The sequence below is a fragment of the Ciconia boyciana genome, chromosome 1 (assembly GCF_034638445.1).
Source record: "Ciconia boyciana chromosome 1, ASM3463844v1, whole genome shotgun sequence".
NCBI classification, from domain to species: Eukaryota; Metazoa; Chordata; class Aves; order Ciconiiformes; family Ciconiidae; genus Ciconia; species Ciconia boyciana.
Window position 1 is genome coordinate 80,832,075 of NC_132934.1, and position 23,941 is coordinate 80,856,015.

The 23,941-nt window shown below is 39.4% G+C and overlaps 1 protein-coding gene across 4 annotated transcripts in view; it reads right to left on the reverse strand.

Annotated features, from left to right (window-relative positions):
• The window catches only part of LRP6 (LDL receptor related protein 6), a 130,578-nt gene that overhangs the window by 90,869 nt on the left and 15,768 nt on the right, over nucleotides 1-23,941 (reverse strand). For 3 of the 4 annotated variants that reach the window (XM_072876638.1, XM_072876648.1, XM_072876655.1), the window contains exon 2: nucleotides 22,208-22,601. The exons of the other annotated variant lie outside the window; for it this stretch is intronic. In XM_072876638.1, coding sequence (XP_072732739.1) covers nucleotides 22,208-22,601 — 394 coding nt within the window. The remainder of the gene's footprint in view (nucleotides 1-22,207; nucleotides 22,602-23,941) is intronic. 4 annotated transcript variants of the gene reach the window in all.

Consider the following 23,941-nt stretch of genomic DNA (forward strand, 5'->3'; position numbering starts at 1 on the left):
CCCACCAAAATAGTATCCAATCCCCACACCATTAAGCAGGTCAAACATTTGGTTAACAGCTATCTTGATGAGATTGGAGTGGTAGATGAGGCCCACAAACTATTTATTTTGGCAATATAATGCTGCTGCTACTTTTCTATCTTTCCAATCCCACCTGTAGAAGCAAGAATGCATCCTGTGCTGGAAGGTGCTGGAGCAAGAATATCTACCAAATGATAACAAGGGTCTGTTAAGCAACTGTGTATATTTCCTCTTTTGCATCTGCTCATATATTTAAAGACAGTAAGACTTTCACAAAGTAAGCTGCTTAGTATTCAGACAAAAGATGAACAAATCACAGGGTGAATCAGAAGGCTGCTGGTTGCAATTTAATGACATTGCTTTTGACAAGTAATAAAGAAAAATGCTTCTGCGTTTCGTAGTGTGGACTTTATATGTCACCATGAAAATCAGACCTTTAATAGGGGTGACACAGAACTTGAAATGTGTCTTAAAATTTGTAATAGTCTTAGAGAACAAACACCAATGAGCAAAAATTAGAAAACTGATAGACAGCTTAGTAACTCTTGCCTCTGAAAACAATTAACGGATAATTTGCATTCTTATATGATAACCAGAATCTACAACCAAGGCTATACAGGTCAACCAGCACAGGAAGCTAAAACTTCTGACAAAGGGAAGAAACCTCATCTCTCTTCGGCTGCTCTGTTCCTGTCTCCTGGGGGGGGGGGGGGAATTTAATGCTTTTTTTTCCCCTCCTCTGTATTCTTATCACCCTCTTGCCTTGTAGGGTCTGCAAGACAAGTATTAAAATTCTGATGACCCAGACAAGCATTACTCCTACCTTCCACGTAGACAATACCCAGTGTAGCATGAACCATAGTGCCAGGATGAAGAAAAGCTGACAAAGGAATGAGAACTGGGGATGTGGAAAGGGCAGTACTGTTTCTTTTAGCAGGAGGTGTTGTTTCACTCTCAGCTAAGTCTTGCTGTAATCAATGAAACAAAACCAAAGTTTGCAAGTTATCACTGAAGTGGAATAACACTTGACAGTAACATTTGAAATTGAAAGATCTACCTGGATAGAAACATCTAAGAACAGTGAGAAGTTCACAACACTACCACAGCTGAAAATCCTCAACCTTTTTACCAGCATACACTAGCTGCTGTGGGATGACTGCAACAGAGCTGGAAGCTCAAGGCTCCAACCATGTGGACCAGGAGGACAATCTGATGAAAAGTTGTCAAAACAAATGTTTCCACAAAACATTTCAATTTTGATGAAGCAGCATTTTCTACAAAAATAAACTGTCAGATAATTCCACACCAAGTTCAACTAACTGAAAATCCTTTAATAAAAGCATTAGCTCTTACTTCACCATTTAATGCAGTTTATGTAATTCATCTCCTCAAATTAAGAAGGCAGGTCAGCACTTCTGTTTCTTTATAAACAGTTCAGCATCACATTAGCACCATGCTTTTTGCATTTGGGGATACAGCAATGGAAAGGAGTGCTTTTATCACAAACATTCCTTGAGTCTGTCTCAGCATCCCCCAAAGTGTCCCCAAAAGTATTTATACTTATTCTGGGTTTTGAAACACATTTTTGCTTTTCCCCTTCTAATTCATCTAAATTGTTTGACAAGCAGTGCTGTTATAATGAACTTGCAACAGCACAGCTGCTGCTTCATATGTTTTAAAACACAATCACAAAAGACTGGCACAGCATTGGCCCAGGCCTACGCCATTCGGGCAGACAGAACTTCAGTACCTCCTCCAGCAGACATCTGCAGGAGTGGGAGGAGGGAAAAGGAAAAGCAGAGAACTGTGCTGTACTCACAAACCAGCTAAATATCATCAAATGTCTTGAAAAAGAAAGCTTGCACAGGAATAGTGATTTGCCCAAGATTACTCATCAAAGCAAAACAAACACCAAAATCACGCAAAGAAGAATCAGAAACAAAATCCTCAGTCATCTATCCCTTGAAAAATGTTGCAGTAAGCAGTGTATTTGCTCAGTGATACACAAATCATTCATTCCACTCAACTATAGCGATAAGGCAGACCACACTGCTACCAAAACTCGTCTTTTTAGACACATTACACCACTGAATGTGTGATGTTTTTGTAAAGTTACATGCTTGTAACTATTGCCAACCCATGGCATAGAGTCTTCAGCTAAATCTGTACATAAACATTCCTTACCTGAGGTAAGCTCTGCAAGCTCAGATGATGCAACCCAACCATACCATCATTATTATCTACACACTAATTTTACTTGTGTAAAATATACGTTGACATTTTAAGAAGAATGACCACACTGCCTGGACGCCTGTTACTTTATATCATGGCCTGATTTGCTTCTAAACATAGGAGTTAAACTTTCATTATACCAAGGGTTACACACAGAAACCTTCTCTTTGAGAGATTGCCTATTTATCTACATAAGTGGTTTGACAGCTTTTAACTTTAAATTAAATAGCATCTGACCCTCAACTAAAATATTCAGTTGGTCGGCTTCTTGACTCCATACTACCACCATTCCCCAGGTTACATTTAGACCTTTACTATACTGAAAACTCACAGCTCATGCCCTTACGGATGACAAACCATCAATTTAACACTCCCCTAAGCGATTGCCTATTTTAGGCTTTGTGCAGTGTTGTGATTTTTAAACTATCATCTATAATCTTAAAGACAGAGGAGAAATATTTCCCTTATAAACAAGGCCACACATATTCAACAACCACCTTTATGTTCTACAACATCAATAGCCTTCTGCAGAGTAAGTATCTTCTCACCACACAGCTCTCACTATGGTCTAGTTCAGAAAACACCCAGAGCTATGTAACACAATCCAGCCATGTGACTTGCAGCTCTGCCATACCACCACAGACCCCATGCGACCTACCACTGCTTGCTCAATTGCAGTGCCTTGGGAGTTTTCTTAGCACTACAAGGTAACAAGACCAAAATACCAGCTGCTTGGCTGAAACAGTTTTTGCCATCTCCAAGAATCAGAACACACAAAACACAGGTGAAAGGGGAGACACTTTGCATTTCTTAAAGTCACCATCTTCAAACTGCCCTGGCTTCGACCTGCGCCTGTGGACATCAGCATTCTGAACAGGCTATAGAGCCTATGCAGACCAGATCTGGACGTGTCATATGTGAAGCTGTTCAGTCAGTTCTACACAGCTGGAGTCAGTCAAGCAGTTCTGTGCCACAGGTGCACACACAACCTCTACACACCGACTAACCAACCAAGTGCACAAGACAACAGATGCCTCCAACTGGACTTCGGTTCCAACCTAGCAACTACCATTTCCATGTGTTGGTGTACACATTATTCACACAATCAGTCCACAAATCTTCTTAAGTAGAATACCACCACAGTATTCTACTTAAGTGCTTCTATGCAAAAACCAGATAATTATTAAAAAAAAAAAAAAGCACCTACCTAAGTCTCTATATATGAACAAATATCCCAGTACAGTACATTTACCCCACTCACAGTCACCTTGGAAGTTGTCACAAACTGGGGAAGACAATTTTATAACTGAATACACACAGTGTTACCGTTAAAATGCCAATTCAATTGAATGGTATTTTTCTTCTGGCAGCGACAAGAGTTTGTCTGTGGGATCATTTGGCTTACTTCTGCTGACACATTTTGCCCACTCTTGTGCTTCTGAAGAGACACAAAGGAAAATAAAAGAACTGCTGCTCTAAATAAATTCATCCAATGCGCTCTGAAACATGTCAAGAGTGACACAGACATAACACTACAATGCAGATTAAAGGCTGAAAAAGCAGAGGAACTCTTCAAAAAAGTGATTGGCAAAACAAAAAAAGTTTGCTTCCTTTTATGATATGCGAAACCAAACCTGTTTCTGATAAGAGGAATAGTAGTAAAACATTTTGGTTGCAAAGAAGTGGTAGAATGGAGAAAAACCGAGCCTGGTATTCACATGTTTTTGTGCAAGACACTTTATCAAGCCACATTGTCCTCACTACCAGTCATTTTTAAGTTAGAACCTCCTATCTTCCCACTCCACTGTCATAGCTTCGCACTTCAACAGTTAGCATAGTGCTAGACACAAACTTAAAATTCAAACCTGTGAAAAAGAGACAAAGACTAAAATAAAATTGAAGCGTAAAAGAACCCACAGAACTCTTCCACTATTAAACTGCAGTTACCCTTGCCGAAAGGCAACTCTATGCCCCAAACCAGAATGCTGCCCATGCCTACTACTGTCTCTGAATTCACCGGCTGACCAGAGAGAATTTAGGTTTTTGAGAAGAACTTCAAGCACCTTGAATCCTAAAGAGGGTAACAAATCTATTAATGAAAAAAGGTCTTGGATAAATAAGACACTTAAGCTCTGAAATAAAGCTGGGCATGGCCATTCTTGTCAACAGTTCCTATTGCTGAAACACTGAATAAGGTGTTGTAATCAAATTAACTATATGACAGGGCATGTGAATTGCATAACTCAGCCTACAAATGTCTAGGTGGAGATTGCACCAGGCCCTAAAGTACCACTTTATTAACTTACATGATTTCTTGTCATGCATAGAAACGCAACTACTTTAAGTGTTGTCTCCAGTTACGCAAAACAGGGTAATTCTAGGTGAAATAAAATTATTTAAGGTCAAAAGGTTTGTTCTATACATAGTTTGCCTACAACCTTTTTGTTGACTCCCTGGATACAGCAATTGTTCTTATCATTTGATGATTTTGGAACATTAATTTTTATTTTTTTTTTTAAAGACTGACAACTCTACAGTTAGCCATGCAAAGAAAACACCAAACTATCTCTGTGAAGATTAATACACAGCTCTTGACAGTACTGAGAAAATAGATGCCAGAACTTAGTGACTTCATAATTCCAGAGGGACAGGATGAAATGAAGAAACAAGTCATGTAATGTCTTCAAAGTCAGTCATAAAAAGGCTAACTGTTCCCATAGATTTTTCTTATTGTTTCTAAAAAAGGAGCCAGACCTTTTCCATCAGAAAAACATTAGTCAAGCACTCACTGAACATATGTTTGACAAGCTGCATCTTATGTTCATGTGAACTTCCTGACCATGGTCACACCAAAGGAAACTTACCTAGAAGCAACAGAGAATGATGAAAATTGCCAAGTTTCATGGTTCACCAGAACAATATATTTGCCAAGAAGATGCACGTGCAAGAGAAAAAGGTAGCCATTCTTTTCACTAACAAAAAATATCAAGCATAGAATTAACGTGATACTTGTTCTCACTACCTAGTTTGTGCATTTTTCAAATTCTCAGCAAAACCTCATTTTATTAACCAGATTTGGCATATACTTACATAGGGAAGAGCAGTCATCCCTTACACTGTTTTAAATGTGATTTTGGTCTTTCCTTATTTAACAGAAAAAATACATAGATTAAGCTTACTCATATCCTTTACCATCTCAAGGGAAAACATTTGAAGTTAATATTCAGCAGTTCCTGAAAAGAAGTTTTACATAGCATCTAGGTCCTGCACTAAGAAAACAATCATTTAAGTCTAGGCACTGGAATGCCACAAATTCTCTTTGGGCAAAACCACTGTTCTCTACCTAAGCAGCATATTCAACACTGCTATGGCAAAATAACTATTAATGCTGTGATTTTATCTGTCCGAGGTTCACAGTCTACCACAACAAGCCAGCCTGAAAATCAGGCAGTTCACAAGACAGATTCTAAGAACCATCTTTAAGATGCTCTGGAAAACAGAACTTCAGAAAGAAAAAACACTTAAAAGCCACAGCCCCAGAGGATATACTTAACGTTTACATTATATACATTCCCTCAAAAAGCTGAATGTAAAGCATACTTTGAAAGTGGAAAGTCGGAAAAATGGATGGTGTACGTGGTGGGGCAAATATGGGGGGGGGGGGGGGGGGAGAAGAAAGGCACAACTAGATAATCTTGATAAATATGTTTTTAAAAAAGTCTCATCTTCCTCCACTTCAAAATGCAAATATTTGCTTCTAACTATTACTGACAGAATATTACCGACTTTTCCATTAATACAAAATTATTTAATATATTCACTTCATAAATTTACTTTATAGCTAACTGGCTTTGCAGATTCTTTCATTGGCACCAAGAAATTTTTTTTCTTACTTGAGCAGGCAATTGTGAATTCAGGAATGACAATCCCCAAACAAACTCAGCTTAGAAATCAACAATAGAAGAGTCTTATGCCAAATCATCCAGAAGCAGGAGACTACGTTTAGAATTCTTAATCTGCAATACGATTCAAGTAAAGGTTTAAGTATCAACTAACTATGATAGATGACCTTTTACTTGATTTCAGGAGTGTTCTCTTTAAGCCTATTTAATTTTTCAGGGTCGCTTTCTTTCCTTTTGGCTAGTTTTAAATACAGGACTTCTGCTAGTCTATGAAAGAGCTGTCAGGCAGCTTTCCTCAATATGAAAAATTTTACTTCTCATTTTCATAAAGTTACTTTTAGGGTATCTTAAGAAGTTTCTCTCCTCCATCTTTTCATCCTTCCAAAAATACTGATAGCTAATTCAATCTCTTAGCTCCAGGACCACAAACTGCTAAGTAAGTATTCAGCCTGGGACCTGCAAAACATTCAAGTACACTTTTAATTTTGAATGAGCAGTCCTGTCAAGACCAACAGAGCAGTCACAAGTAACACATGCTTATGAGGGCCACCAGACAAAAGTCTGAAGGCTTTAGACTCTGAAAGACCTACACCCAAACTGAGTTTTTCTGTAACTCCATTCAGTTTTTAATGGGTTGACTTCTGCAACAGATTTCAGGCACTTCTTATTTGTAGATTGCTTGCTGTATGTACTGTTAATACTTACACTGGTGAACTCTACAGATAAAATATGCATACACACACTTACATATGTCAGCAGCCACGTGCATGCACGTGTGGGCAAACATAATGTAGTCCACCATCTTTCAAAAGTCACATCTCAAAGTTTTGGCTGAGGTTATGTATTTCTAGGGTGCCACATGTCAAATTCTCTAAGGGAGCTTTTAATATATCATTTATGAGGAGGATGAAAGGCACAGGCAAGATGCTTTGGGAGATTTTACAAACCATGCAGGTGGGTGGGGGGAAGAGTCCCAAAATACGCAAATCCATAGTCTGTCTCATGTTGTGTGTTTTGGAGAATCATAGAAGACAACTAATACTTTCACAGCCACACATGAGAAATTCAGCTCATAAGATTTCAACTTTAGATTACTAGCAGTTGTTAGCAGAAGGCCAGGCTTCAAAAGGAGTGACAGAGACAAAGAACTTAAATAGGAACCAGAGCTCAAAAAATCTTAATCTTCCCACCCTGTTGCACGGGTGGCCCTTTGGCATCTGTAATCCTATTCTCACTGAAGAAAATGGGAAGACTACTGTCTCTGTATCTGTACAGCCCCCAGATGACCATAAAGCCTATCAAAACTCAAAAATCACTGAGCCTTTCTCCCAGTCGTTGCTTGGCTCCATTTCAGGTATGTCCTGCTGGACACTTAAAAGCTGATGCATAGAGATCTTCTACATTCTGACCTGGATCTTCCTTTTTTAACCTTCATTAGCTAAGTATCTGTATGAGACCAGCTGATAGCATCCATTTGATATGAAGGGGGATACAGAAAAGGCAGAACATGCAACAGTAGGGCCATGGGCCACAGTTTATAGGGAAACTCCAGACAGGGGAACTTGGGACTGGGAGCAAAGAGCCCCTCTTTATGTTTCACAGTTATCAACAAGACTGCCCTTGGGCTACTTACTAAACAATGGCCAAAATGCTCTGGTTACATAAGCTGATGAGATTTCACTGATTTTAATGCTAAACAAAAATATTAATAAAAAGAACTCTGTTTAGGAACTCAGAGTTTTCCAAGTCTCATTTCTGCCTTGAAATAGAAGAACATTTTTATGCAAGTAGACAGTGCTTCTCTAGTTAAGTTACAAATTTCTGTCAAACCTCAAGAACACATTGTACTTTCATGCTTTCATAGTATCCGTCTCTTTAAATCCAAATTTGGTTTGTAGCTATAAAACGTTGATTATGACCATATAATTTATTTAATGCTAAAGCTTTTAGTGGTTATGAATCATAGAATGGTTTGGGTTGGAAGGGACCTTAAAGATCATCTAGTTCCAACCCCCCTGCCATGGGCAGGGACACCTTCCACTAGACCAGGCTGCTCAAAGCCCCATCCAACCTGGCCTTGAACACTTCCAGGAAGGGCACATCCACAACTTCTCTGGGCAACCTGCTCCAGTGCCTCACCACCCTCATAGTGAAGAATTTCTTCCTTATATCTCATCTAAATCTACCCTCTGTTCAGTTTAAAGCCATTACCCCTTGTCCTATCACTACATGCCCTTGTAAAAAGGCCCTCTCCAGCTTTCTTGTAGGCCCCCTTCAGGTACTGGAAGGCTGCTATAAGGTCTCCCCACAGCCTTCCCTTCTCCAGGCTGAACAACCCCAACTCTCTCAGCCAGTCTGCACAGGAGAGGTGCTCCAGCCCTCTGATCATCTTCGTGGCCCTCCTCTGGACTAACTCCAACAGGTCCATCTCCTTGTACTGGGGGCCCCAGAGCCAAACGCAGTACCCCAGGTGGGGTCTCACCAGAGCAGAGTAGAATCACCTCCCTCGACCTGCTGGTCACGCTTCTTTTGATGCAGCCCAGGATATGGTTGGCTTTCTGGGCTGCAAGCACACGTTGCTGGGTCATGTTGAGCTTCTCATCAACCAACACCCCCAAGTCCTTCTCCTCAGGTCTGCTCTCTATGCATTCTCTGCCCAGCCTGTATCCATGTTTGGGATTGCCCTGACCCATGTGCAGGACCTTGCACTTGGCCTTGTTGAACTTCATGAGGTTCGCATGGGCCCACCTCTCAAGCCTGTCAAGGTCCCTCTGGATGGCATCCCTTCCCTCCAGCGTGTTGACTGCACCACACAGCTTGGTGTCATCAGCCAACTTGCTGAGGGTGCACTCAATCCCACTGTCCATGTCACCGACAAAGATGTTAAACAGCACTGGTCCCAATATGGTGTCCCTGAGGAACACCTCAGGTGTCCCTGAGGAACACTACTCGTTACTGGTCTCCACTTGGACATCGAGCCATTGACCACAACTCTGAGTACAACCATCCAGCCAATTCCTTATCCACAGAGTGGTCCATTGGAGACAGGATGTCATGCGGGACACCATCAAATGCTTGGTGCAAGGCCAGGTAGATGACATCAGTTGCTCTTCCCTTACCCATCAACGCTGTAACCTCATCGTAGAAGGCCACCAAACTTGTCAGGCACGGTTTGCCCTTAGTGAAGCCATGCTGGCTGTCACCAATCATCTCCTTATTTTCCATGTGCCTTAGCATAGTTTCCAGGAGGATCTGCTCCATGATCTTACCAGGCACAGAGGTGAGACTGACTGGCTTGTAGTTCCGCAGGTCTTCCTTTTTTTCCATTTTTAAAAATGGGTGTTATGTTTCCCCTTTTCCAGTCAGTGGGAACTTCACCAGACTGCCACAACTTGTCAAATATGATGGATAGTGGCTTAGCAACTTCATCCACCAGTTCCCTCAGGACCCACGGATGCATCTCATCAGGTTCCATGGACTCGTGCACCTTCAGGTTCCTTACATGGTCTCAAACCTGATCTTCTCGTACAGTGGGTGGTTCTTCATTCTCCCAGTCCCTGCCTTTGCCTTCTGCGACTTGGGCGGTGTGGCTTGCGCACACGCTGGTGAAGACAGAGGCAAAAAAGTCATTGAGTACCGCAGCCTTCTCCATATCCTGGGTAACAGGGTCTCCCATCTCCCTCCAGAGAGGGCCCACATTTTCCCTAGTTTTCTTTTTATCACTGATGTACCTATAGAAGCTTTTCTTGTTGCCCTTGACATCCCTTGCCAGATTTAATTCTATCAGGGCTTTAGCTTTCCTAACCTGATCCCTGGCTGCTCCAACAATTTACCTGTATTCCTCCCAGGTTACCCGTCCTTGCTTCCACCCTCTATAGGCTTCCTTTTTGTGTTTGAGTTTGTCTAGGAGCTCCTTGTTCATCCATGCAGGCCTCCTGGCATTTCTGCCTGACTTCCTCTTCATTGGGATGCATCACTCCTGAGCTTGGAGGAGGTGATCCTTGAATATTAACCAGCTTTCTTGGGCCCCTCTTCCCTCCAGGGCTTTATCCCATGGTACTCTACCAAGCAGATCCCTGAAGAGGCCAAAGTCTGCTCTCCTGAAGACCAGGGTAGTGAGTTTGCTGTTCGCCCTTCTCAGTGCCCTAAAGGTCTTGAACTCCACCATTTCATGGTCACTGCAGCCACTGCAGCCAAGGCTGCCCTTGAGCTTCACATTCCCTGCCAGCCTCTCCTTGTTGGTGAGCACAAGGTCCAGCATAGCACCTCTCCTCGTTGGCTCCTCTATCACTTAGAGAAGGAAGTTGTTATGAACACATTCCAGGAACTTCCCGGATTGCTTATGCTGTGCTGTGCTGTCCCTCCAACAGATATCAGGGTGGCTGAAGTCCTCCATGAGGACCAGGGCTTGTGAACATAAGGCTGCTCCTATCTGTATAGACAGATATAGAGGGCCTCATCCACTCAGTCTTCCTGGTCGGGTGGCCTGTAGCAGACCCCCACTATAATGTCACCTGTCCCTGCCCTCCCTTTAATCCTGACCCATAAGTTCTCAGTCGGCTCCTCATCCATCCCACACAGGCAGAGCTGGATGAGGGAAATTTATCTGTTTGACAGAGGATTCCCCAGTTAATATTACTGTTTCCTTGAGGTTGAGTTATATGTCAATGGATGAATTGGGTTTTGGATTTTAGTCCCTATAACTTAAAAGATGCTTTGCTGTGTTTTAGAAGTTGGCGTCACATAAAACTATTCACATTTCCAGAAGTTCCAATAATTTTTTGACAAAGGATTTTGCTTGCATATACTATGTGTTTTCATGTCTATATGTGTTTCTCTCAATGATAGATAGCCAGAACTGATGAGTTAAAATTTGGAAAAATTGGTATTTCCAATGAATACTAGCTTTAAAAAAACAAACCAAAAAAACCTAATCACACCCTTCTGAGAAAGAATTTGTTTTCTTTGTAAACAACATATTCTCCTAAAAAGAAATGATAGGAGCCTCTTTTGTTTAGAACAGACAAAGCAGTGAAAGTACTCCGAGCAGTAGTCCACCATCCAGTAGTCCATCCCGCACACTCCAGCTGGTCATTGACATAGAGGGCAACACCCCCTCCTCGTCTTCCCCCCCGCCTGCCCTTCCTAAAGAGCCTGTATCCTTCCATTCCCACACTCCAGGCATAAAAGCAGTGATCAGACCTTTACTAAAACAAATCTCTGGTTTCGCTATTGACTACTTAGCCAAGCCGTACTGCACCTGCCAGCTCAACAACGAGTGCTGGCTTGAACACCATATCCAGCAATCCTTCTCCTCAGTCAAGCAACTACTTTTATGCATGTCTAGGGGCCAAAAGAAACTCTCAGTCAGAACCTCCAGCCATCACTTCTGGCTACAATAAGCACATTATTAAATGCTGTTTAAAATAGCATGCCAGGCTATTGCAATAAAACAACAAATTGTCTAATCAGGAAAGCACAGTAACATCAACACACAAACCATATTTTATACAATTAACAGAGCATTTGTGTGAGATCTCATGATCAGGTGAAGCACCAGTTTACCAATATACACAGGCACAATAAAACCAGACAACTCTGGATTGTTACCAACTGCTCAAGTTCCATCATATTTCAACTGTTTACAGTAAGAAATAGGCAAGTTTTGTTTTACATATCTGAAAGTGTTCTTCCAGGATCTTCTTACAGTTTGAGACCTACCGGAGCCCACTACTTATAAACCACATGTACCTCTCGAGCAATTTCCCCCCCCTTAATTTTTACCTCAGACTAACCATGCTTATATCTAGATCTAAACACATGCTTCACAGAAAGATTTTTTGTAATGTACATAAGAAAAATGCATGCTGAAAAATCAAAAAGAAATATCAAAATAGCATCTTTTATTTCAGCTTACTCAGAAGTCTGCCAGAGTTTAACCTAAAAGTTAGACAATGATATAAGATACAGTTTTATTCTACAACAAAAAAATGCATTTTTAGTAAAAGAACCTTCTACTCAAGAATTGATGATATTTCTATGCATCAGTACAATATACAGCAAAAGAATCACACAAGCTTAATTTGCAAGACAGCTTTCTTTAATTTTAGGATAATTTTTAACAACCTGCTACAGCAGAGATAATACTTATCCTTTAAATAAGAAAAATAAATTTCACACTTACATAGATTTATTTAGAAAAAAGCTCTCCACTTAACAGTGCTCTTAGTTGCATAATCTGCTATCTTTGCCACTTCTTGCTTGAAGTGACAGGGAAAACGTAATACAAGTAATACTTTATGCTGAAACATGGAATTAAGATGTAAAAGTGAGAAACGACAAGGTTCCCATGAGAAATGAAAATGTAAAGTATGTGTTAAACAACCCTGGGGAAAGAAAGGAGGCGGGGGGGAAGAGAGAGACCCAGAATGGATGCTGACTTTTAAGAGAGTGGTGTTGGATTCTAATTAAAGCATCAAGGTCCAGAAAATCTGTTACTATTCTTTGTATTTCTTTGTACTACCAGTCCAAGGAAAAAAAGGTTTCCACATTTATGGGTGTCTGGAGTTGGTTGGTTTTTTTTTTCTTTGGTGGGGTGGGGAAGACATTTTAGGGGTGGGTTGGTTGGTTTTTTAGGTTTTAAGGTACAACACAATTAGCATGTTTCAAGTATAAGATACAACTAACTAGACACAGACACCACAAATACATATTACATATACATTCTCACCCACACATATGCATTTAAAGCACACGATTTAAAATCTAGAGTATTACTGTGGAACAGCATCACTGGCCCATCTGAAGCAACTCTGCTCCCACAGACAAAGCTCAGGTTTTTCTATTGCTTTCTTTTATTATGAAACACCCACAACTGAGCCAGATGGGTTTAAAAAAAAAAAAAAAACCAATAACAACAAAAAAACCCCAACCAAACAAAAAAACCCAACACCAACAAAAAAAACCACACACCAGCCTGGAAGGGGGCATCCCATACCGAAGACACAGACAGACCAGAAACTTGACAGAGAGGCTACAGTAATAAAACAAAGACATAAAAGGAGTAATTCTCCAAGCATCAAGCAGAAATCCAAAGCACTAACTTTTGCTTTGCTTAGCTCATTTTCAGGTCTTTTATACACAGATCCTGAAACAGTAGAATTGCACTGCTTCACATACAGGTCCAACTAACAACCCTGGCACACTGACTGTAATGTGAACCATCTTCTCTTGTCCTGGGGTCACCGCACAAGTTCTAAGAATTAGAACACTTATTAGGCACACTTATTTAGGTATTTTATTAGGCCACCTCACAATTTATGTCCCTGGTACGTCCTCCTTTCTTAGTAGCTGCACTGTAAAAGCTGCATTTGCTCAGTGTCCTCTATACAATGTATTACCCCGTGACATTTTATCTGACCACTCTACAGAGAAGACAGTACTGAAATACACTCATTCTCCACAGGGACAGTCTTATTTTTTCCAGGAATGCAGCCAAATAAAGATGGTTCTTCCATAGACTTTTTTCTTTGTTAAACATGCCGAACTTTCATACAGCTGAGTGCTATGATCTTCATTTTTAAACAAACTTAATCCATAGTTTATTTAAAGAATATTATTGAACTGTTTCAAATCATGCTAGCAAGTGGATTTATCAGCTTTCTTCAAGAAATGAGCCATAAATCAGTCTTGTTTGTCAACAACATAAATCCAACTATCAACTTCCTCCAGAGGAACAAAGCCGACTTTCTGCTCCATCTTCTACAACGCAGATCAAAACCTTTGGTCTAAAGTTTGGACGAAACTTTAAACTCTAAAATGGACACATTTCAGTCACTCCCCAAAACACTGGGGGGTGGGAGGGCAGTGGGGGGCACACACAACCCAACCCACAACCAACCAACCCTATCTTGATTTTAAATGAAGAAAATGAAAGATTTTTTTCTTCCAGCATTCCTCCTTCCATCTGCATACTCCAGGAGCCCATAAACAAGCAGACTCGCTAACGATAAGGCCAGACACTACCACGCTCCTCTTATCCACTGTGACTCAGGATGAGTCTATTTAACAAACATATATAGTAAATATACATGTTTCTTTTCCGGGTTAAATAAAGGTGGCCCGTCCACCTGGGTAAAGGCCGGTAATTAATGTCTTTAGGCCAGGTTGATGACGCGTCATGATCCGAGTCCCACAAAGTCCTACATACTATTAGCGCCCTGACACAAGCTTTTGTCTGTCTAGGCAGTCTCTGTGATTACCTTTTCTCGCAGGTCCATCGGACCCGTTTGTGTGGCCACCGATACGAATGCAATTCGCATCGGATGGCCCATTTTGACCAGTTTGGAATGAGGGTAGTCAGACCCCAACAATATTCCCCTCTAATACTGTCAGTTTGTGCCCAACTAATACCCGTGGGTGTAGGTTTTGGGCAGCGAGATGAGCTCGGTGCTGTAATTCTGTATCACCGCAAATATTATCGAAAGATCGGTGAGGCCAATCGATAGGGCGAGAGGGAGCAAAGACCCCTCTCTCTGGGGCAGAGGCCAACTTAGTTACCCGTTAGGGTATCCAGCGGGACCACGAGGAGGTGTGGCCTCTGCAGCTAAGCCCAGTTAGTAACTATGGCCTCTTAAGAGAGTCATAGTTACTCCTGCATTATACGTTTCTGCTGCAAATGCACTTGTCAGGTGTACAACGTGTTGGCTGATACATCACAGCAAGAATTTTGAGTATAATCTCAGTTTATGGCAGAAAGTGTGTTTTTGACAGTGAAGCTTATTTAGAAAGGGAAGAAGATGGTCATGGGATGAACAAAGAAAGTTTAAACCACACTGCAATGAGCTATATTCACTAAAGGCTAATTTTGCCAATAAATTTCTTCTGGTACAGATCTACTTTAGCACACAGTGTCTGTAAGGCTCATCATCATTTCCAAAAAAATGCCCTCTAAAATATCCTGCCTTGAAATAGTAAAGAGATTACAAACAAAACTTTTCCCTAAGATGAAGTATAAAAATAATTTCTTGCAGCAATTTGCAATTGTTAAGCTGAGTCAGCTGCAACGGTTTTAGTGAGCAATCGAAAACTCTCTCCTACAAGTCTTATTAGATGTCATGGATTCTGAGGTAATGATTTCCTGACAAACACCGCCAAATTATGTATGTTATATTTGGGGGGAGAGGAGGATTATTTGGGTTTTTTTTGTTTTTTTACTCTGGCCCCTTCCCCAGAAATGGCACAGACATTCCTTTAAAGCCACTGTGCTTCCTTAACAGCAATGCTACTTCGAACTTCTCAAGCAAGAACACAAAACAAACAATATATCAAATTATAACTCTCTGCTGTAAATTAATATGGCCCCTTTGAGCTCCTGTTAGTAGTTATTAAAATTTGTCTTAGGATTATTTTAATTTTTAAAAGTGTGTGAACAAACATTTTGTAATTAACATCTAGCTAGTAATGCTTACCAGAAGTCTAAAATAATGATTTTAAAAATCATCTTCCTTGTGCTCACTCAGCATAAAGCTTCATTCAAAATGTTGTTAGTGAAAACTTGTTTGTTCACAATTTATTTTTTTAAATACAACAGGTCTCCACAGTCTAGACTTAGATGCTAAGCTATAATTGCAGGGACTGAAAATGCAGATAAACAGAAGCATGCCCAAAGCCATATCACCAGAGCTTATTCACGCAGACCAGAAATTACTACCTCAGTTTAAATACTTAGTTCTAACTTATTAAACAAACACTGCATGCAAGTATGTGAAGTATACATTGATAATTTACAGAAACTTGCTTAAAATTGACTAATTCTTATCACCCTTATCACTGCAGCACTGAGGTACGCATTAAGGGACAGGCCAAATCATTCTCTTGAATGTTACCTTTAAATTGTCAACAGACTATCATTTAACATACCATATTCACATGCCTCACCAGAACAAGTCCAAAACTGAAGACACAAAGTGAAAAAATGCCAATGAACTTAATGTTTTGACAAACTCTGCAGTGTTCAAGATGCTACTAGCTTATTCACAGGAAAGTTGGCAGAAGGGAAAGCACAGCCCTCAACTGATCCAGTCCACGATCTTGTTTTCTAGCCCAAGCACTGAACAAAGGAAGTAGGGATGAAAGGCTATTTTCAAACTTGCCTATAGCTAAAAGAATCTACAGCTTTAAGATATCTGACTCTATAAGAAAAATGTTTGTACTGCACAAATCAATTCTGTGCACTCTAGTTTGATTTCTAGCAAGCCAAATCTCTCCCATCTCCTTCCACAAAGAGAAAACTAGGTAAAACACCTGAAAATTTAAAGAGAACATATTAGTGAATATGTTCCTCTGAGTTCCTGGCAACCTCTGGCAGGAGGGTGAGGATAGGCCATCAATGGCAGTAGCATCTAAAACCAGCACAGCAAGATTTACAAGAGAGGTCACCTCTCCAAGCCTTCACTCTGTTTTAAATATGTGGGTTTCTATTTACTTTCTGGTTACCTTCCTTCACCTCCTCCTCCAGACGAGGCGAAAAGAGAGAAGGAGAAAGAAATTAACATTTTGAGCTGTGCAATAAAATGACACCTTTACAATTTTAGCATCTAGCCACATGGAAATATCCTAGCATTGGACTGGAAACCAGCATCACATGAACCATACATGAGAAATCTCAAACAAACCTTGCCAAGTTTTGCGAAAGAACCTTTCAAAAAGAACAGTCAATGAGATTAAAACAAAACAAACCCAAAAATCCTGGAGTTAATATTCAACTCTATTACAGGAAGTGAATAGTGTCTGATCTTGTTCCCAGAAGCCACAAAGATCTTCACAGGATCAAGAGCCAAACCCCAAACACCTTATACTTCAGAAGCAGAGGGAGTTATAGTAGTTCTGGGGCAGAAGATGGCAAAGGACATTTCAGATACCATGCTAGCCTCTTGCAGAATGAAGTGCTGCTTTGCATGCTGTTGGGTTTTGAATCATGCAATATAATCCTGGCCTAGGCAATCTCCTCTGATTTGTAGTCTCCGATGCCTGAGATTCAGGTCACCCAACAGCCATTATGCTAGGATCATCCAAGCTACTAGCGACACAGGTGCTGCATTTTAGATCTTCCAAGAGTTACATGCAGCTGAAGAGCCAAGGCAGGCCACTCCTGATGCAGTGCCATCAGGACAACCTGTGCAATACTACTACAATCTTTTGTGTTAGCTTCATTATCTCTAAGTCACAAAAAAATACCTTTTGGTTTGTGTAATATCCTAGCTGTTACCAGAATTTAGTGATGTTTTGCAACCAACAATATCTTCTGATCAACAGAGCCTCCTTAAGTGAAAATGATTAAATACACTTTATAAATCTATGTGCCAACAACACAGCAGTCTGCAGATTTCATTATCAGCTTAACACTTGCATATAAGTCACTTATAAAACCTCAATATTAACTCCTTACTGCACAGGCCAGGCTATACAGCAAACAATTAGCTGAGTGCACTAATCTGCTGCCTGTGAAATACGTTAGTATCAGCAAAGAAGCAGCAGAAAGATTTTCACCCAGAAGCAATCTGCTCAAGGGAAAGGTGGCATCAAGCAAGCGAAGCTATGAAGCAAAGCCTTCAGGTATTTGCATTATTTTGGGAATTTACATCTAAGGTGCTATTTTATATAATACTAACTTGCATGCAAACAAAAAACCCTTCACTGAACGGGTGAATTTACAAAGAAATTCTGCTTTTTTTCATTTTTAAAATGTTTTTTCCCCAAATAAAAAATACTGTAACTGTTATTAGAACTGTCCGTTTTCCTTATATTGTTGTATAACATCTACCACTCAGCAACAAATACTACCAGTTCCCATGAACCTTTTGTTACGATGTGCAGATGTAAGGCCTGTACTACAATTGCTTTTGTGCTTGACATGCTCAGATGCAAGTTTCCAACTTTCAAAGAAACAAAAGAAGTAGGTCCATAAAGAAATAAAGTATATGTATTCCCTGCAAAGGTTTTGCATGAAAAAAATAAAAGAAAAGTCTGCTGGGGGAGGGGTATGCATTAAAACTGAAGATCTTCCCCAACATGCAAAGTACTTCATCCAGAAATCAACTTCAGCTGTCATAAAAAGTGTTGTAGCTCTTTGTACTCTAATTCCATTCATTAACTGAAAACCTTTACAACCCGAAAGCTTTACAAGAGTTTAACAATTAAGGTAAATCTATAGTCACTTGATTTAAAACATGTCCTGAAAAGTAAGCAATTAGTCAGCATTTTTAGGAAGCACTTAAAATTCCCTTTGTGGTGAACAATACATCTAGAAGTGAGAAAAGCCAGTTCATTTTGAGAGTGCTTCTTATGAAGAAAGCTGATCAAGTTGTAATTTTCGGGGAACTGTAATGATGATAATGAAGTCTTTTCCCTGAGGACAAAATGGCTGTACAAATTTAAAAAAAAATAACAAGAAAACTGCAGTGCAAATATACAATACTGCATTTTCAAGCAGTACTTGGTCAAGAATCAGAATAGATATGCCTTTTTTTTCATCTTGAGTGCTGAAGCAGAAAATCCTCTTTTCCACTTGCTCAACTTTCATGTGAGCAGTTCCTAAGTCTGGTGCTCTCCTGCACTTGGTGGTCTAACACCTGGTCTTCCCCTGGCAAAAAGTCAACATTAAAGCGTTAAGAGTATGTGTTATTCCCAGCTGCTGATCTTATTAAGAGGGTCTCATGTTTAACACACGTCAGGAATAAACAGTTTCAGAAAGAATGACTAGGACCAAGAAGCCTTCCTGAAACTGCCCTGAAACCCCTGGGCTCACTTCAAGAGAAAGCTGAACAAGCACCCCACTCTCTTCCTCTTCATCTGAGGTTCCTTCTCCTCTCTCCTGGTACACACACAATATTTTACTGAGTATCAAGACAAATAAAATAGAAAAAAGTAAAATAAGTTGTAGTATATGAACATAAGAAATGAGAAGCTCAAACCTCAAAATGTACGTAGGAGATGGCCAGTAAGAGGAGTCTAGACATTTTAGATTCTGATGGCTTCCTAGACAAAAATACCAGAGTAAAAATTAGACCTGGCTGCTGTGTCTCAGTTACCAACTGAGAAATATTTTCCATTAGTACATGTATTGCATTTCTCTTTATTGATAACAGACATGGGAACCAAGTCTAACTTCTACTCCAGTATTTCAGTTATACATATAACCTCATACACAATTAACAGATGGTTTTGGCAGTGGTAGCAAAGGCTACCCAAACCAGTTATTCTTTAATCGCCGCTACTGTTGCTGTAACATGCTCTGAAAGAGTCCAATCATATTCCTCCAAACCATCACAACAGCACTGAGTGGTGACCTTCAGAGAACAACTGCTGAGTATCCTACAACAGACAGGTTGCTAAAAAGACCAGAGTGTTAGCGAAACATTTAATTTTTTCTACATGGGACACTACCAAGAAAATGCATTATTCATGACTACATATTTGTGCTAGCTTATACTCTTCTTAACATTTTGTTTCAAAGCAGGCATTCTCATGTTTTCAGGAAGATAGATACATATAATAAATACATGTGTACAAACAAGCACAGAACAGATGAATAGTTTGGTACTTAAATCAACTTGTTCGTGAAATACTTGATGTACCCTACTTTAGATCAACTATATTTGACAAATAAACTTTAATGAAAAATTGAACTTGTGGGTAATGATGACCTTAGTGTAAATTTTGCTGCTAAATCATTTCTTTTCATGAATTGCAAGAGTTTATAAAACTGTATCTGGAATAACCATTAACTGAGCATAATAGGAGACGGATTAGACTGCAGGAAAATGAGAGGGGTTTTGCTTTTCCAAGTTTCAGATTTTATTAACTGTTCTTAGATCCTTTTACAGCTTATTCCTACCACTGTCTGCCAGGCAACAGTGTGAAACCAGAAGACATTTACAGGGCTAAAAAAATGTAAATATTACTGAAAGAAGCATGCATACAAGAACAGTTTTGGGATTTTTTTTTTTTCTTTTTTAATATCCCTGTGCTGATGCTACCCTTCCACCTACATTTCAAGCTTTGGAGGAAGTTCCGAAATGTAACCAGATTTATTCAAAGCTGAGAGGTCTTCTATCATAAAACTGCATAAGAGAACTGCAAGTTTTGCAACTGCAATATGGTAAGACAGAAACCGAATATATTACTGTATTACCTTCCTAAAACATACCCTTCATATAACAACTTAGAAAGTGACCTCTACAAAGATTTAGAAGAAAAAAAAATATTTTGTCCTTCAATTACAGTTGTTGGAGGGTTTTTTTTTGTTTTGGTTGGGTTTTTTTGTTTGTTTTGGGGAAGGGAGGCTTGGTGTTTGGGTTTTTTCCAGTTGTTTTGTTTTAAATCTAGGCATATTGAAGTGTTTACTCCTACTGCTTTAACAGATCATCAGTATGGAAAAAGTTACGAGTTCACTTTACCTTTGATCTATTTCATTTTTCTTCTTGTAGTTTCCTCTTCATGTAAAGTATTATGAAAGAGTGCAAGAGTATGCAATTGTCTAGTTTTGATCACTGAGCATATTACTGTGCCTATTTGGAAAATACAAATACTCTTCTAAAAAAGACCAACTGGCTTGACAACAGTGCGTTATTCCTAACTAACAAGAATCTCTGTCTCTCTGGCTACAAGCCAAATCAAAACCACTTTGATTGTGTTTTTCCTCCCTTTTCTCTCTCAGTTTTGGGATGGTGGGTGGAATGCGCATGAGCATTACATCTTTTCTTGCATTCTTAAATGGTTTTAGAATCTAATAAAATGAAACTAATGCTATCATTGGCTCCAACTTATAAGTTGTAAAGAGGAAAAGCATAAATCCATCCTTCTGTTATTTCCAAAGCTGGAAATATAAGTAATGCAAAAGAATCTTCTTTCCTGTTTATATATTGTTAAAGGCCTATTGAAACTGTGTAAGGAAATAGTCAAGATATGGTATTTCTATGAAGTTCAGGAAAGAAGCCATGTTTTACAAAAAGACTTGCTTCTTTTGGACGAAAAGACCCAAACATGCAAGTTCAACAAATTATAACGTAAAGAAGCTGCAAGCAGCTAAAACAGCCCTCATCTTTCCAAAGAAACAATGCATTGATTTCTCCCGCCAAAAAGTTGACTAAAAAAATAGATGAAATGGCAGTACAATAGATTATTTTTCTTGCTTGTTCAGGAAAAAAAAGATAGTATAAATAAGATCTATACTACAGATAAAAAACTATCAAAAGATTACACAGCATTAAGGATATTCCATTAGTCTTCCACTTCAGGAGACCAGTCTCTTTATCACAGATGACTACCTATGGGGTAACCTCAAGCTAGCCATTTACGTAACATCACCAAAACCACCACTGAATTTAGCATTTCTAGAAACACAGCTTTGTCCCAAGAACAGAACAAAAAGATTATACTGTAAGTCACATCTAGGGACTGAAATGAGAGCTGAGAAGAACTAGAATGGGCTAAGCCAAAATACAGGACTTTTTAAAACAGAAGTTCCCTGAAGGGTGGGGAGAGGAACCCTTCTGTAAATTTTCTGGTTAAGTGCTAAAACATGTCTTAAATTGTTAATAATACAGTGTATTGATTTCTCTCATTTCTTCTGCTGTTTCAGTAAAGTATAAATACCAACAATGAACAAAGCTCCAAAAAACTCTGCTACTTGACACTGCAAAGATGCACAAGCCTGTCCACAGGCAGCTGATGGCCTTTCAAGCAGACTGTATTGGATTTTACATTAGAACTTCTCAATTTCTGTTCATCTTCCGCACTACTGCCAAAATAAGTTTCTAGTACTTTTTTTAAAATGTCTGATGATTCCTAGTCATTCACAAACCAATATGAATGCAATTTCAGAAGTGCAAATTGTTTTCAAATCACACTAATAGAAAGAGAAGCAAGTAATGCAAGATGGCTTAGGATAACTTCGGTAATAGTACCATTACTTATTTAAAATCATTCAACAAACAAGTAGCAGCAGAAATGTTAGTATTTGTAATTATTTTGTTTTAACAAACACTTACCCTCTTGCAGGATCTAAGGCAATTGCTCTGGGTTGATCCAATTCTTGCCAAAACAAAACTTTTCTTAGTGATCCATCTAAATTAGAAACTTCAATCCGATTTGTTTCAGAATCTGTCCAGTATAATTTCTCTCCCAGCCAGTCACATGCCAGCCCATCAGGTGACAGAAGTCCAGAAATGACCACATTTTGTACACTCCCAGATTTATTGAATTCTGTTCGTTTAATGGCTTCTTCACTTACATCACTCCAGTATATCAACCCCTTTACAAACACGAAGTCCACTGCTGCTGCGTCCTCTAAGCCACCCACAATCACCGTGGCATTCTCCTTCCCGTTTGCAGCATCCACCAGTCGCAGATCACGTCGGTTCGCATACAGCAACAGTGGGGCAGCTTTAAATGGGAGAAATAAGGGATGGGGGGGGACAGATGCATTAACACCACTCATATTAAGTATAACTTGCACTATGATGGTGCATCAGGCCATAACTACTAATTTAAGAAATTAAAAAAAAATAAAAGTGGGGGGACATTTTGAAGTTTGACGAAAAAGTACCAACTCAAAGCCTTTCAACAGTACTACAACTCAAGGTGGTAACTTCATAATGGGCAGCTCATTATTCTGGGCTGTGCATTATTAAAATAAGATTAAAGAAGAAGGGAGAGAACAAAGAAAAACAGAGGTCTGAAGTGCCCAAATGACACTTCTGTTCTGTACAGAAGGATGCTTAAATAAAAATCTAAAAGACAAGGGTAAAGCAGTTTTCTAAGCACTCCGTGCTGGCCCACCTGAGCAAAGATTTTTTATTTTTTTTTTTTACTAGAATTTAGTAATATACACCCCACTTCTATAAAAGCATAATTCATGTCAACTATCAAAGCCACCTGTGTGTTGATACTCTCCAAAATTATGTATCTCGGACATTTTACATATAATACATACAAATACAAAATTCATTGCACAGCATGAGATCAATGTTGTTTTAGAGTGTTGACATTGGTATGAGGAGATAGGGAGAAAAAGAAACCTACAGGAATGAACAACACTGAGTTCTTTCAAACTCAGGTCTACCACTCCTGTTTAGCTGTCTAACACAAAGCCTTTATTTTATATGCTTTATTTGCTTACTCCATCAGTTTGCACAGTTGGTCTGTATATTTTTCATACACAAACCCAACATGACTAATGAAAAGTAGTAACCATGAAAACAGACAGGTTCTTAAATGTAATATGGCCGGTTAATTGTCCTTAACCACAAGTTATATAAAACATTATGAAAATTCCAGCCTCATTCCTACTTCAACAAAAGGTTAAGAAAAATACTACAATTGTATAAGGCAGACAATCACATCCTTTTAAACCCACTATCAGAAAACATTTCTACCTTTCCCCGTGTTTACTCAAGTACTGTAGCAACAGAGCTGTACAGCAGCATTTAGATACATACTATGATTGGCACACTAAACACTCCTCTACCTGTCACCCCACAAATTTAACAAAAATCTTGCAGATTTATTCAGCAGCACAGGTGGGCACTTTAAACTTCTCGCAGGATATATGTCCTAACTGAAAGGCTTATACTTACAGAACCAAAGATGTGCACGGTTGAATAATGTCAAGGGCTACACTGCCAGAAAAGATACAGCTCCTTGTATGAGAAACTCACACTGAAATTAGAAATACTAACACATACTTCAGAAAATTCAAAAGCTAGTTTCCAAGATCAGACTAC